At 36.0% G+C, this 16356-nt stretch overlaps 2 protein-coding genes across 3 annotated transcripts; one reads left to right on the forward strand and one right to left on the reverse strand.

The window, feature by feature from the left end:
* The first annotated feature begins 829 nt into the window (after window positions 1-829).
* LOC110098505 (cysteine proteinase 1-like) lies at window positions 830-7068 on the forward strand. Its single transcript, XM_020825359.2, has 5 exons — window positions 830-1334; window positions 1423-1542; window positions 5562-5808; window positions 6601-6884; window positions 6924-7068. The coding sequence occupies exons 1-4, from the start codon at window positions 876-878 to the stop codon at window positions 6879-6881; spliced, it is 1107 nt and encodes a 368-aa protein (XP_020681018.1). The 5' UTR covers window positions 830-875; the 3' UTR covers window positions 6882-6884; window positions 6924-7068.
* A 723-nt stretch (window positions 7069-7791) lies between these two features.
* On the reverse strand, window positions 7792-14073 carry LOC110098508 (transcription factor FAMA). Of its 2 annotated transcripts, none has more exons than XM_028698298.1 (4): window positions 13781-14073; window positions 12068-12652; window positions 9182-9610; window positions 7792-8191 (listed from the first exon to the last, which is right to left on the reverse strand). In XM_028698298.1, the coding sequence occupies exons 1-4, from the start codon at window positions 13817-13819 to the stop codon at window positions 8117-8119; spliced, it is 1128 nt and encodes a 375-aa protein (XP_028554131.1). In that variant the 5' UTR covers window positions 13820-14073; the 3' UTR covers window positions 7792-8116. The 2 variants fall into 2 exon arrangements, with proteins under 2 accessions (XP_028554131.1, XP_020681021.1); XM_020825362.2 differs by having other exon boundaries at window positions 7792-8187; window positions 13781-14070.
* Window positions 14074-16356: the final 2283 nt, after the last annotated feature.

Raw genomic sequence — 16356 nt, forward strand, 5'->3', positions numbered from 1 at the left:
GTCGAACCACAACTTGAGGCCCAGAGTTCTACCAAAGTACCGCCCTAAGATAACGATCTTTCTGACCCTTGTCTCCTGCTGACTACGGTCCTTCTGACCTACGTCGCCTACTGTGGTCCTTCCGACCTCCATCATCAAACAACGATCTTTTTGACCCTTATCTTCTGCCGACTACGGTCCTTCCGACCTCCATCACCAGACAACGGTCTTTCCGACCTCTATCCTATCGACTATGATCGTGCCGACCAAACAAACATGTCTATGTTGTAACTCCCACTATGTAATGCGCTCTATATGATGCACATTTGTATTATCAAGCCAATGCGTTCTCCCAAGGAAGGGCCTCGTTTGTAATCGACTGCAAATACTAGTGGATTAATTCTGGGCCAAACTATGGTTTTTCCCTCTTTATTAGGGATTTTTATGTAAAAACTCTGATGTCTCTTATGAATGCTACACCCTCTCTCTTATCTGATTGTGTGTTGTATCTTCGTACAATGTTAAAACGTTAAATTATATATTTCTCTATCGCTGCGAATACTCCAAAATGCAACAAGTACAAATATTTATTAAAATAATAGCTAAAATTTTATAAATGAGATTTAAAAAATAACAATGGGGAAAAAATTATCCCAAGCCAAGCAATGCCCCTAATCAAAGCTTCGAATTCGTGTAGGACTCTCTACCGATCGCGAAGGAGTACAAGCTGCCGGTTGTTCAAAATAGAATGGCAAGCAAACCTTACGTGGACACGCGTCGCCATCTAACTGGTTCAAAATACACTACCAAGTGAGCACGCAATCAAGCTTCAGTATAAAACTCAGAATGCCTCAAAGGTAAGGCAGGCAAGCAGAGTCTTGTAATCTCAGACGGCAATGGCTCGTCTCTTCCTCCGCCTCTTCTTCCTCTCCCTCCTCGCCGTGGCAATCGCTGCGGTGGACGAAGATCCGATGATACGGCAGGTTGTGGACGAAACAACCGCCGTTGACGCCGAGGACGAGCTGATTCTGAACGCTGAGGCTCACTTCTCAAACTTCCTCCGTAACCACGGGAAGAAGTACTCGGACGCCGAGGAGCATGCCTACCGTTTTGAGGTATTCAAATCCAATCTCAAGATGGCTGGGAGGCACCAGAAGCTCGACCCCTCTGCTGTATATGGTGTTACCAAGTTCTCTGACCTAACGCCGGCGGAGTTTCAACGGCAGTATCTTGGGATTCGGAAAACCCGTCGATCTTTGAAGTCTATTCATGATGCTCCGCTTCTGCCAACGAGCGATCTTCCCGCGGATTTTGACTGGAGGGATCATGGTGCCGTAACGGGGGTGAAGGATCAGGTATTTGCCTGACGTTATTTTCTTATCATGAACAGCTGTTTTCTTTTACTCCGATCTTTAATTTATTTTGAAATTTATGGATTTTTAGGGATCTTGTGGATCTTGCTGGTCGTTCAGTGCTGTCGGGGCGATGGAAGGGGCGAACTTTTTGTCCACTGGTAATCTTGTGAGTCTGAGCGAGCAGCAGATGGTCGACTGTGACCACATGGTTCGTTTTCTTCAATATCCAATCTCCTGCCCTTCTTAACGCTTGCGTGATTTTTCTATTTGATTATTGAATTTGTTAAAGGTACTAGAAAGCTTATTTGGATTCAGCTTATTAAAATTCCAGCGATGTGGTTCTCGTTTCTTTTTAATTGGTTATTCTTCCATGAGAGTGCGGGATTTATTCCTAGGTTGTTTAATTTGTGATGTTGTGGTGCTGTGGCGTTTTCAGGTACCACCCATCCGTTCCTGAAAATTTTGGCAGCATATATAATGACTGAACGATCATGATACTAATATGTTATATTAGTCCAAAAACAAGTATATACAATTTTTTCAAAAATTATAACTGTTTACATCCACCAATTAGGCTCAGAAAACTAAAAACCAACACATCTATATAAAACAAGGTCATAAAAAAGCCCCACTAAACAGTTTATTTATAATCTTAGGCTTAGTTTGGGACAACTTTTTTGCTGCTTTATAAAATAGTTTTTCAGCACACAATTTTTTTGAATTAGAAATTTTTGTACCTGTTTTAAAAAGCAGTAAAAAGGTTGTCTCAAAAAAAACCTTAATCATCACTAGCTATACATAAAATGAGACGAGTTTCTAACTGAGTAGGCAGCTAAATCATAATATAGTAGTTATGGGTCAAAACAAATAGACTTATGCATTCCTTTATATATAAAGTTCATAATAAGACACAAATGAACAAATATGTATAAGATGACAAAAACAAATACATGCATTCAATAATGATTGTAAGAGTAGAAGATTAAGTAAATGAAAGATATGACATGTTAGATCGATTCAATATGTTAGATTCAAATGTTGGATCATATTACAATTAAATTCTTGACAAAGTTTATCATGTAGAGGATATAGATTGTCATATTAGATGAATTAGATGTAAATTGTTAACCCATTAGTTATGGTTTGTCTAAACAGGCAGATAATGGCTAAAACACTCTCATGAAACTCATCAACTCTCACATTACAGATCAGATTAGGAAGGCCTGTCACCTAATTTAAGCTAAAATGGTCACGTTCCAAGCAAATCTCCATTCTTCTACATCACACGCCAATTTCTGTTCTGATAATAAAAAAAGGAAAGAAAATATAAGTGATTTGCTCATATTAAAATTTTAATACGTTTAACAGAGTTTCAAATTCAGGTTGCAATATGTTATGATGTCATAAGTTCATAAATCAATCATATAAGTTTGAAGATAAATCTTGGGTAAGCATTTTCAATACAAATTAACATATGTTAGTTAAATTATATGCGTTCAAAATTAGCCAAAAAATTTAATCAACTTATCATTATGTCACACATACCGACCCCACGTAGTGGGATAAAGGCTTGATGTTATTGTTGTTGTTGTATCATTATGTCACACATAGTAATCATACAACATGAGATTTATAACTCGAATAGATGATCAAACGAGTGCATACTATATTCATATATTAGTAGAGGAAACTTATAATCGCTAAACTCAATTCACTTGGTCCTAACAACATTGAAGACTCTATAAACAAAACCTAAGACAAAAAATGAGTTTTAAACCCCTGTACTCTCCCATTACAATTAAAAATGACATTAATAATAAGTTACTCATTAACAATTTATTATTATTTAATACTTAATTTTTTTTGAAATTCATTAAATTTATCAGAAGTTAGGGAATTCATCCCTAAGCATGGAAACATCTATAAATCATCATTTTTAATTGTATTTTTCAGTAAATAGGTTGATTAGGCCAAAAACCTCAAATTTGAGTACGAATTGGAGAAAACTCTTATTCAACCTAAACTCACAGAAATAAATCCAAGGCACTAGCAATTCTTAATCCAAGTTAGATTAGCTGAAGATTTAATTATAAGTTCAAATTTTATAGTTACCCTAGTCTATAGTTTTTAACTTTCGTATGAAAAAAAATTATACCCCCAAACTAGGAAGCAACTATTCAATTTTCATGAGAGGAACATACATTTTAATATAGTTTTATTGATCTTAAGCTTCTGAATTGATTTGGTGTTCATTAAGAAAGATGCTTGTCAAAGGTATGTTCAAGTTATAAAATATGTGGTGAATCGCTGTCTTGAATTAGAATTTATAAGTAGCTGCAGAATGACCAAATAATATTCAGTTACAGCTGGATTACATCAAGGATTAACGTTGAGTTTATATTTTCTCAGATTGAGCATGGAGATGCTTACAAAAAGACATTCAAAGTGAGATGCTTGATTTATATTTGTCACGGATGATATAATTTTGATTGGTGAGATGGCAGCAGCATCTTCATCATTTAGCCTTATTTCTTTTTAACAGAAAGAAAAAATATTACAAGAGTGGTGTGAAAGTTAGAAAGGAATTTGGAGCTAAAGAAAATATTATAAGGATAAGATCTAGGTCTTGATCACGAATCCAAAATACATAAGAACAAACTTCGAAGAAGAACCTAGATACAAATGATTCATATGTGAATAAGCAATTTAGTATATGTTGAAATATCAATATTCGAAGTCAACATCAAAATATCACAATTCCAATCCAATACCAAAATGCCACAATTCAAGTCAAAGCTAAAAATCACTGTCATTGCTCCGTTGTAAGAGAAAAAAAAATTCAATTTTTAATTATTGGAATATCTAGTATGTTTGAAGTCCCTGATGTATTTTTAATTTTTATTGCTGCTCTTCAAATGAAGGAAAAATTCTTGTTATCTTCTACCCACACCCTAATGTAAACCCAAGAATCAGATTTTCTGGGACTAATGTAACCCACCTCAATGTTCAATTCGCGCATAAGAATATTAATGCCACTAATAGTCACAGCGGTCTCTACAAATATAGAATGAAAATTTTGAAATTTATCTCCCTCAAACCCATTACTTGTTTGCGAAGGCTCATAAAAAGGAACATATGGATCCTTGTCCATTTGTGAATCCGAAAAAACTTCGTCCATCAGTAATATCCACAACAGTAGGAAGAGTTTGAAATTTTCTCCTAAAGTCACCGTTTTTTATGAATGAAATACATGGGAAAGAAATCACGGATGAAGAGATTTCACCATCAACATTATACGGCAAGCAAATGAGTGAGAACATATAGGTTTACGTCTCGAGAGGAATTCAAATTCTAATCTAGAATCACAGAATAGTTCTCAGGGGTATGACCATTCATTGAACACTTTGGGCAGTACTTCGGCCTATCGTCAAACACAGCTTGCCTGAAAGAAATTCAGGTAATTTTTGGCTTAAACGTGAATCTGTCCCTGTTTGTTGAAAAATTTCAATTAGCTTCCATTTTCTTTTGCTCTGATTCCTTACATCCTCATAGATCCTTATTTTAATTTTGAAGCAAGAAAATAGATTGGAATGAAAAAAATTAATATAGAGCAAAGTAAAATTTCAGTCTCCAATTAAAAAAATGTGTTTTTTTTTTCTAGATATTTCCAAGAAATCCTTTTGGGTTTTTACTTGGTTTTCAGATATTATATAACACATTAGTATAATTCAAAATGTTTAAAGAATCATAAATGAAAAACATAGCAGTTATTGCCTGCTTCTCTGGTTAAATTGGAGCCATGGAAGAAAATAAGAAGTCTAGATAGATTAGACTTGTCCTTATTCTATATTTGGTTGAAGTCTCATGTATCGTATTCTTTCTTAAGGTGGCAGTTCCTGTGAAGCAATGAGTTCTTTCCAATTGTCATTTCTACCCGGGAAAGCTCTCATTCATTTGAATTCTAACAAAAGTCAGAGCCATAGCACCAATTCTTCTTATAGTTTTAATTTGATCGAGTATTTGCATGGTTCAACGATTGATTTATCATAACCGTGGATTTGAAATATTTCACATATAGGCTTGGTCTGATCCTTGGATTTGAAAATGTACTCAATGAATGTTTAAGATTGCTAAACTATATCATAATTCTATTGTAGACCTAGTGGCTACTTATTTTTATCACAATATTTCATCATCAAGATTTTTCGTTTTCTTATTGTAACACAGTGTGATGCATCTGAGCCTGATGCGTGTGATTCGGGATGCAACGGTGGATTGATGACAACTGCTTTTGAGTACGCGCTCAAATCAGGTGGGCTCGAGACAGAGAAAGACTACCCATATACTGGAACTGACCAAGGTGGCTGCAAGTTTAGGGAGGAGAAGATTGCAGCTTCTGTTGCTAACTTCAGTGTTGTCTCGCTTGATGAAGATCAAATTACTGCAAACCTTGTGAAGCATGGTCCTCTTGCAGGTTAGTCTATATCAACTTTGTTATTGCACATCAATTGGCCGGTTTCCTGAGAACAACTTTCAATAATATTCTTTTTCAAAGCCTAAAAAAAATAATCACTGGTATTGGTAAAGTGATTAATTAGAAGCATGAGTTATTATTCTATGGCAGTCTTGTTAAATTTTAATTATTATTTGAATATCATTATTGTTCATACAATTAATGTAGAAGACAAACATTTTGTGAGTTTTTAAATTGGTTATTATTATAATTCATGTTTTTACATTTTATATTCCAATTATAAAGTTATTAAAATATTTACACTTATATATTCAGTCTTTTCTATCTAATTTTTTGTTCAGTCTTTTCTCAACATCTTCAAGATTTACTATTCCAACACTTAAAAGTTCTTGCTACATTTAAACAACTTATTGAATGTAAACTTGTTAAGAGCATCTCCAATGGAACGACAAACAACTGTTTGCCGTTCTTCCGTCGCTCCAACCAAGTGGCAATCTTACGCCATTTCATCGTGGATGAACAGTGCGACACCAATATTGGCATTGCATTGTTCATCTTCGCCATTTTTATGTCTCTACCGAACTTGTCGAAGAAACGCGCGAAAGAAGAGAACTGCCGTTGCGATGCAAAATGGAGTTCGATTGGAGATGAATCACTGTATTTTTTAGTTTCACGATATTTTGGAGTGAAAATTGATATTTTCAGTTGGAGATGCACAAAAATTAGGGCTACTTATGTTTTTCACTGCAATGAGAGGACTATAATATATTTATGATATTGTCATCCATGCAGTGGCTATCAATGCGTTATACATGCAGTTCTACATCAGTGGCGTGTCTTGCCCTTACATTTGCAGTAAGAATCAAGATCATGGTGTGCTGTTGGTGGGCTATGGCTCTGCAGGCTATGCTCCGATTCGCTTGAAGAACAAGCCATACTGGATCATAAAGAACTCCTGGGGCGAGAACTGGGGCGAGAATGGCTACTACAAGGTCTGCAAGGGTCATAACATCTGCGGTGTCGAGGCCGAGGTCTCTACCGTCACTGTCACCAACACTGCACATCGGCCTTAAGGTTTTATCCTTTGAAACCCAAATATAATGCTTTTGCTGCGGGTGCAGCAGTATATCTGGATTGTTTAGGGTTTGTATACTTCTGTAAACGAATTCATATGGAAGCAACAGATAAATACTCTTAAAAGTCTGTATTCAGTTAGCCTTAATCTATATGTGAATACTTGCATATGCTTCTTTACTTTTCTGAAGCTAGTGTTAGCAAGGACGGAACTGTGTAGTGCTTGCCCCTCCTAAAAAAAATTAAAACTTTTAGTACACTAGGAATTATTTGTAATATGCCCTCCTGAATTTTATTTTTGCTTCCAGCCAACTCTTTTTTCACGCAATTTATCCCACCAAAAATCGGAAAGCTTCTTGGCCTCCCGCTATTTTCATCTGATTTTGTTGAATTTTTCTAATTGTGGGCTCCGAAAAATTCCAATTTTGGGATGTGTGATCCCGGGGGAATTTTCAGAAGGCAGATTAGGTTTTAGATAAGACACTACCCAAAGATTTCGCCCTCATTTGGTGAGGACTTTTTGATCTGAGTTCTGGTTTCCTATAGGCGCAAGCCCCTATAGTTAATTACCCCTCCCGATAACGAGAGAGAACTTTCGATTAAGGCTAGTCGTTCAAGCGTTCACATAGGTGATCTGGCGTCGGCAGTTAGAGGTCAACACTAATACTAACAAACAAGTATGTGAAAATAGATTATGTGCAAAATAAATTATTTTTACACCATGATGTATATTTTTAATTTTTTATAAATTTGCTACTTGCCCTTCTGAGAAGGAAGATTGACTACACCCGTGTTAGAGGATTCTCTGCATATACATGCATATTTTTCTTATTTCTTTAGATATTGGACACACTCTTTAGATCAATAAAAACTGTGTATGCAGCATAAGTAACACAACAAAAGAACGAGTAATCAATTTTATTTGATAGAAGTATCAATCATATGTAGTGCCATCACCACTCTGCACTGCAAAGTTACATTGAATGAAGATACACTGTTGATTCTGACAATAGCAGTATTTATTATCATTAAAGTTTCGTTTGGAGTGATTTTTATTTGAACAGTAAATTTTTGTACTAAAAAATTATTTTTAGAAAATAGTAAAAAAATTATTCCAAACGAAGCCTATCACCACCATCATTTATGTCATGTAATATATATGCACGCACTTGAAATTCAGTAGAAAACAGGAGGTTGTGCTGTGGAGGGATATCAGTAGTGCTCTCTACTGTCATCAATGAAGCCAAGTATTTGCTGAACTGAGTTGGCAATCTCCTGCGCAGTGCAACTCGTCTCTGCCGTGATCTGTCTAACATGAATTTGATTAAGACTATTATTATAATCCTCTATTAAATTTATATTAACAATTTTCAAAGTGACAGTTAATTATATAAAAAACAACAAATAAATAATTAAGTGAAACATCTTGTATATTTGTTATAAATTTTATCTTATAAAATATTATTTATTTGAGCAAAATAGTAATTCATATATATTAAATTTTGTATGATGTAAGGCATTTATCTATTTCAAAGATCTGTAAATAAACATGTTTTGATAAATAAAATTATATCTAATGAAAATGATAAATAAATAAATAATGAATAATAAATTTGATCATAATGAATTTTTAAATTATTATTTTATTTTGGAATAAGTGCATTATATGAATACTAAATAAAATTTTATATTAACCACATATCATCAAATTTATTAAATTTAAAATTTATCATGACTAAAAATTTGATCAAATATCCTCAACTTTTTTTTTTTTGCAATAAATTCATGTAAATATTTTATAATACTAATTAATAACTTGTGGCCTCATTTTAACATTGAATATTATGATGAGTTTTGCTTTGTTGAGTCGAGCCGGTTCAAACTAGACTCATTAACAAGCTTACAAGTCAAACACATCAAACTACTAGCTTGAGCTCGAGCTTCTGCTTATTAGTTTGTGGAGCCGCTCGTTTAAATTAAAATATATTTTAAAATCAATTTCATAATATAATAACAAAATATAAAAGTAAATATTTTTAATTATTTATTGAGTCAAATTTGAGGCTTTCAAACCAGCTCGATCCTAATATTTTTCAAACGAGTTTAGTTTAAGCTCAATAAAAATTAAAAAGCTTAACAAGATTAGACAAATAATCCAGTCGATTTGACCCCTCTTCCCAACCCTTTCTTATTTGATTAATTATATGAAAACAATTAATCTTAAGCAAAAAAATTGCTAGAAAAACAGATCTGGCTTTATTAAAATCGCTTAATAAACATGTAAAGAGTTATAAATTACCTTAACATTGAAGGAGTATAGAACAGTCTGCTCAATTGTTGTGATGTTGGTATGGAGAATGCTAAGCTGCATATCCTCCAATGCAGCAATAGTCCTGAGAAGCTGGCCTGGCCTCCGCCGTGAGAGAATCTTGATCATGGCGTCGAGGCCGAGAAGTCGCACTTCGATGTCGGCCAATGGAGATTTGTTCTCTGCCATATCCTCCCGGAGCCCCACGCTGCCGTCTGAGGTGTCGACGCCGGCGAGAGGGAGCTGTGGGAAGAAGGCTGGCAGAGGCGGCGCTGGCTGTGGAATGGGAAGTGGCAGGGAGGCGTCGACGGCGCCGCTGCCGTATAGGCGGCGGCGCTTCTGGGATTCCAAGCACTGTAGGAGTTGCTCTAACTCTCTAACAAACTCTATTGCGCCGCCGATAATGGAAGCTTGGTCTCCCTGCATTTGTTATAAAGAACGAAAATGATAGAAATTTTTCATTATATATATAATAGAAATATTCATTTTTTTTTAAGATTTCATTTTAATTTTATTGATCAAGCCTAATAACGCTTATCCCATATGGCATATGCGTGACATTTAAGTGCTGATGTAATTTATTTTGCTATTTTGCTTCCCTAATTTGTAGGTGAAGCATGTAAGATCTCATGCAAGCTTTACTTAGGTTTCGTTTGGGACGACTTTCTTAAGCTTTTTAAAAATTTTTTTTTAATAAAAATTTTAATTTTTTAACTAAAATATTACTTTAAGAAATAACAAAAAAAATCGTCCCATAAGAAGTAGATTTCTAGAATTTTTTTAAAAATTTTATACTAAAACTTAGAAACGACTTTTTTATTGATTCTTAAAATAAAATTTTAGTAAAAAAATTAAATTTTTTAATGCTTCTTGAAGCAGCTTTTTAGTACAAAAATTTAAAATTTTACACTAAAAAATTGCTTTAAGAAATAGGAGAAAACCGTCCCAAACAAAACTTTAATGTATTACTAGTGATGTGCTCAATCATCATGAAATATAAGCAGAAGAGTTCATATATAACATTACTTATGCAATTAGTCTTCCAACCTTAAAATAAAGCCGGATATACTCGACATAATTTTCAACATTCCGAATAAATAAATTGCTCTCAATTATTTATTTAGAGCAATACTCTAACTTTCATCCTCCTCCTTTTGATTTGATAATCATAAATCATAACCAAAAGGTTACCGAAATCATTGACATTCCCTACTGCAGAGTCAATCTTTGCTTTTGATGAGATTAAGAAAAAAAAAGCATTGATGTGTCACCAAAAATTATTTTGAACAAGTATGAATCTCGAGACATATTCAAATTAAAAAATTTTAAAATTAAATTCGGGATCATATGAACTCAAATTGTATCAAACATATAGTCAAACTGAATGTCTTGAAGAGACGAACACAGTGATATCAAAATTGGTCCAATCCGAGCCCAAATGGGTCAAAATAGGACACTCAACCCACATTTGAAAGGTTCAAAGCCTAAATTGGATGACCAAATGATATCTAAATATGACATGCTTATAGTCGAATCGAGCGGCTCGACGAGACGAATCCAACGATTCCAACATTGTTGAATTCCGACATCAGTAATGCACTTAAACACTTGAAAAATGATCTATGGTCGGAGGAATCAATATGGGTCATCCAATGGAGCACACCGAACCTACCTTGAATTTTCTCTTATTTATGAAGTGTGCCACTCATAAAAATCTATGAATAGACCCCCTAATCTCTACATGAGGGGACACTTTTGGATGGATATTGGAAAGAGCTCTAAGGCTTTAAGAGCTCCAACACCTTTGCCGGACTTCAACTCAACCATCATCGGACCATCGTCAGGTCACCGACCGTAGTTGGACTTCCACACGGCCGCCGAACTTTCTCTCGACAGTCTCTGGACCGCCCCCTGACCTCCGACCACCGTCACTCGCCGACTACGATCCTTCTTATCACGTCACCCACTGACTACTGTCCTTTCAATCATCATCGCCCTTTGACGATAATTCGTGTGACTACCATCTCTCTTCAACTATGACCCCTCAAACCACTGTCACCTGCTGATTACGGTCCCTTCGACCAATGTCGCCCATCGACCCTGCGACCTTCGCCACTTGCCAACTATGATACCTCGAACCACCATTGCTCAACGACTACGATCATTTTGATCACCGTCGCATGCTGACTACGATTCATCCTACCATTGTTGCTCCCTACTGTGGTCCCTTCAACCAACATTACCCATTGACTATATATGGTCCCTTCAACCACCTTCGACTATCAACTACTGTCCTCCGACCTTTCGTTGCCCGCCAACTACGGTCCCTCTAACCACCGTCGCATGACTAAATTCCTGTTGATCAAGCAAACATGTTAACACTCTTTCAGGGACAACTATCATGTAATGAGCTATATACAATGTGTATTTGCTACATTAAGCCAACACCCTCTTCCGGGGAGGGATATTATTTGTAATCAACAATCAATACTAGTAGATTTATTCAAACTGGGTCAGGCACTATGATTTTCCCCCTTTTTAAGAGTTTTCACGTAAAAAATTGCAGTGCCTCTTACGAATGCTACACCTCTAGCTTTCATCTGCTTATGTGCTGGATTTTCGTACAAAACTAGGATGCTAAATGCCATGTCTCTCTACCACCGAGAATTTTCCAGGAGGCAATAATCATGATAAAAAGGAGCTAACCCTGTAATAATAATAATGCCAAATATCATATCCTAATTAGTTCCAAAAAAATTGTTAATCTCCTCTGATTGAAATTTTACTTCTTAAGCATGTAAGATTAGTGAGTAATGCTTCACTCACAAATATTGCGCATTTTAAATAATTTTGAGTCCAATAGGATCGAATGCGTACCCTTTGGACATAAGAAGTAGGCATTAGAGCCCTTAGCACCCGTAAATGCTCGTTCATCTGTCTTCTCCGATTCCTCTCAACAGCAATATGAGTCATCCTCTGACTCTCCACTTCCTCACTAGTCTTCATAGACCTTCCTCTCTTCCTCCTACTACCACTCTTCCCTTGATCCACTCCACCACCTCCTCCAATCTCCTGCACTGAAGAACCCGCCGCCACCGCCGTCGCCGTCGCCGCCTCATTCAGATCGGAGAACCGATGAGCCTCCTCTTCTTCCAGATCCTGATCATCGCCGCCGTCGATTTCGTCATAAGGAAGAGGAGATGGAGAAGGCAAAGAAGGAAACTTGAAGAAGCAGCTCTCGACATCCACGACGTCGCCGGAGACTTGAGTCTGCGGCTGCGCGTGGATTTTTGGCCGGAAGTCGGCGAATTGCATTACTTCTGCGAAACTTAGGTGCGGCGGCGGCGGCGCAGGGGACGTGTTTAGCATGTAGTCCACCATTTCGATGCTTCCGCCGGCGGCGGCCGCGGCGGCGTTTTGATCTGTGGCGTCCAGTGCTGCGAAAGCTGTCGGCTGATGTGCCTGCGCGGGTAAATTATATAGTTAAGAAACAAAGTATTTCTACGTAATATATACAATTTTTTTTTATACAATACATTAAGAGGAATGCTTTGCTGCCATAAACTTAAGCGCTGAGACAAAGATAAAGAAAAATCTTAATGCTTAGAACAGGCTAATGGCTAGCTCATTTAGTTGATTATAGATATAAAATTTATCATAGAAGAATAATTATATTTCCATTAATTTTATTTATGTAAGAAAAAAACTTCCATATTATTGTTTGGGGCATGAGCATGTTAATTAGCATATCTCATAGCCAATTTTTTTTTTAACTATATTGAATCGATTTTTTTTTCTTTTAAGAAAAATATAAATTTTCAGCTTTGAGCCTTTCAGAATTCAAATGTGCCCTAATAAGTACTTTGTGTGAGATGATCCTTAATTAGCTAGCCTATATTGCTTTAGTGAATGATATTATAAACTAACAGTTAAGACAACAAATAGTAAAAAAAAAAAAAAATAGCAAGAAGATCAACACACAAAATTTAAAAAACCTAATATAAATCTTATCCAGCGTTTGCTTGGTTTCGGGTATGATTCAAGAAGGAAAAGAAGATAACATACTAAGGTGCGAACAACTTATATAACGACGGCTAAATTTTTGTTAGAATGGAAGTAGCGGCGTCAGCGTGAGTGTCAGCGTGAGCGTCGGCCTCGTCGACAGTTGGGGAGGAGACGGGTCGAGCACGGAGAAGAGATCCATAGGTCGGGAGTGAGAGCACGGAGACATATTGAAGTTTCGATTTACGCGTATAGAATGAGTTAGGCTGATTTTGATTTACTAATACTGCTAGATAGAGATAATTAATTTGTTCTAATGAATGCTGCCAAAAATCTACAATTTTTGTAGTGTCAGATATTACAGTGGTTATAAACATCACAAAAATCTTTTCAGCGGGTCTAAAATCGTTGCAATATTATTGTAATTGTTGTTCGTTGCAAACATCTTTTATAGCTGTTTTGAGATGCTTAGAAATACATAAGTACAAAATTTTTAACTAAATATAAGAAGAAGAAGAAAGAAGCCATCTTTGTATATACATACATAAGAAATAATTAAACCCTATCTGATAATATATGAAGAATTACCGAGTAGTTGTCTTCCACCTCTTTTTCATCCATTTTCATAAGAAAGTAGAAGAGAAATCCTTCATAACATAAAGAATCCGAATGAACTCCAGAGAATAAGACTTCAGTAGCTAGCTAGCTTTCAAAGACCGAGTAGAAGAATTTGAGAGAGAGAGAGAGAGAGAGAGAGAGAGATTAGGCTTCTAGCTTCTAACTAATGGGATCACGTTCATGCATGCATGGTGGATATTTGATTTGTGGGAAAAGGAAGAGAGGAGCCTGTGTGTACATTAATTGGAGAATGGAGACAAAGAGAAAATCAATTGAAACAACTCTGCACCGCTCCGTCGATCGATCCATGCATGATATCAACGGTTGATATTTATGAGTTTCACATGCAATCAACGCTCTCTTAGATTAGTCTTACTGATCCCTTCTCCTTTATTACTTACCTTAGCTTCCGATCTCTCTTTTCATTAATCTCAATCACGGTTTTGTTTCGATACTTTACGTGAATCATGACGAATTCACTCTGCGTAGTTTAGAACAAGTGAGATATTTCAAAAAATAAATTACAGAAATTTTAAATGATGATAATAAGATTGAGATTTGCTAAAAAAAAAAATAAATTTTTATTTTCTTGTATCTGAAAAACTATTTGTAATGCATTTTTTATCGTTAAAATAAGAAATTTACTTGAGAAAAGATTCACACATTAGTGATGGAATTTCAATAATTTATAGGGATTTACTAGTAGAAACTGTCTTCTTCTTTCTTTTTAACAGGGAAGGAATCCACAAAATTGAGTTTTACTTGAGGTAATTTAAGAAATTTCTCCTTGCTGAATTTTTATTTTTGTTCTATCTAAAAAAGTTTTATCGTATGGACGGCTTTTTTTATTGCTTCTTAAAGTGGCCTTCTTGTTAAAAAAAATTAATATTTATACTAAAAAGCCGCTTTAAGAAGCAGGAAGAAAGTCATTCCAAACGAAGCCTAGTCTCAATCCTATTCACACAAGTATAGCCACTCCTTGTTTCTTCTGTGCGCTATTTCTCCTATCTTGTTCACACTTGTGAGACGTCGGACGACCTGCAGCCTATTGTTTCGACGGTTCCACCACTATTGCTCATTGAAAGGCCTTATCCGCTTGTGCTTTTCGAAGTGCTCACTCTAAAAAATAAAGCTGGTTCATACCTTTTTTTAAAAAAAAAAAAAAACATTAAACCTATCTAAAATGGATTCAAGTAATATATATTTTCCTTCAGAATTACATTCAATATAGTTTGTAAATAAACGAAAAACATTTAAAATTTTCGGACTGTTTCAGGAATAAAGCAATTAAACGATATTTGTAATTTGTTTTCGATATTATAATCAGACGCATCGACAAGTGATTCCGTGATTGCTAATCGCTAATGATGCATCGAAAGCTTCTCGCTCTATTAAAAATTTTTTGTACTGCAGATTTTTCAGATGGTTGGCCGGATCTTATTATATGGGCCTAGTTTTGGATCAGGTTTGACGAAGCCCGTGAGTTCCAGCCTTTTTTTTTCCTTTAACTTTGAGAAAGACGATGCTTAACTTGAAATTTTTGGGCTTTAGGGTGTTGGAGAAGTGTTCTTTTCATTAAAGATATTTTGATCGATCAATTCATAATTTTTAATGAAGCATAAATCTTGAGGACGGTGTGATCAAGAAGAAAATTAGAGCTTGGCTCAGTTGAATTTTGACTAGATTGATGCCAAATGGGTGTAAATTGACTTGGGCTTCTTTTGGGACGTTTTTTTTTTTGTTGCTTTCTAAAGCAATTTTTAAGACGTTGTAATCGACTTCCGTTCATCGTCGAACTTCCGCCTGTCATCGAAATTCTACCAGTTGTCGAATTTCTACCCGTTGTCGGAGTTTCGCCGGACGACCACCTATCGCCGAATTTCCGCCAGACTTCTGCTGATACCGAACTTCCATCCATCGACGTACTTCCACCCATCGTCGGATTTCTGGCCATTGTCGGACTTCTGTCGGACCACCGCTCGTCCCAGGACTTTCGTCGGACTTTTGCCCGACGTCGGACTTTCATCCATCGCTGGACTTTTGACCATCGCCTTACTCGGCGCTAAACTTTCATCCATCGTCGGACTTACACCCTTCATTGTACTTCCTCCCATCACCGGACCGACTCTAGACTTCTGCCCCGCCACCAATTGACGTAGGATTTCCGCCCGACCATCAAACATCACCGAATTTCCATTCAATCTCTATTTGACACTTGTTTTTAACCCGAAGGTTAAATAATATGATCGTCCTTGATTTCAAGGATGAACCAATCACTTGTAATCTACTCAAACACTGGTGGAATCATTTCAACTTGGTGTGGCTCCATGATTTTTCCCTTCAGGGTTTTCCATATAAAAATTCTGACGTTTCTTTTTCCTATGTTTGTGTTGGATACTCGGGGAGCGCTAAGACGTGATATTTTTTGTACTTTACCGTCACAATACTCTAGCCCGCAACAGCTATGAACAGCAAAATCTATCCATAGGTAAAACGGTCATTCAAACTGATTTCAAGAGAATAAAAATTTGCAAAAAAAAAAAAAA

This window comes from Dendrobium catenatum, unplaced genomic scaffold (assembly GCF_001605985.2).
Source record: "Dendrobium catenatum unplaced genomic scaffold, ASM160598v2 fragScaff_scaffold_1061, whole genome shotgun sequence".
NCBI lineage: Eukaryota > Viridiplantae > Streptophyta > Magnoliopsida > Asparagales > Orchidaceae > Dendrobium > Dendrobium catenatum.

Bases quoted from the DNA above. Each gene is read 5' to 3' on its own strand.
- LOC110098505 (XM_020825359.2), top strand. From the start codon at position 876: ATGGCTCGTCTCTTCCTCCGCCTCTTCTTCCTCTCCCTCCTCGCCGTG. The intron at 1,543-5,561 runs GTTCGTTTTCTT...ATTGTAACACAG, and splicing joins TGGTCGACTGTGACCACATG to TGTGATGCATCTGAGCCTGA. The intron at 5,809-6,600 runs GTTAGTCTATAT...TCATCCATGCAG, and splicing joins GAAGCATGGTCCTCTTGCAG to TGGCTATCAATGCGTTATAC.
- LOC110098508 (XM_020825362.2), bottom strand. From the start codon at position 13,819: ATGAAAATGGATGAAAAAGAGGTGGAAGACAACTACTCG. The intron at 12,653-13,780 runs GTAATTCTTCAT...TTACCCGCGCAG, and splicing joins AGGTGGAAGACAACTACTCG to GCACATCAGCCGACAGCTTT. The intron at 9,611-12,067 runs GTACGCATTCGA...TAACAAATGCAG, and splicing joins CTACTTCTTATGTCCAAAGG to GGAGACCAAGCTTCCATTAT.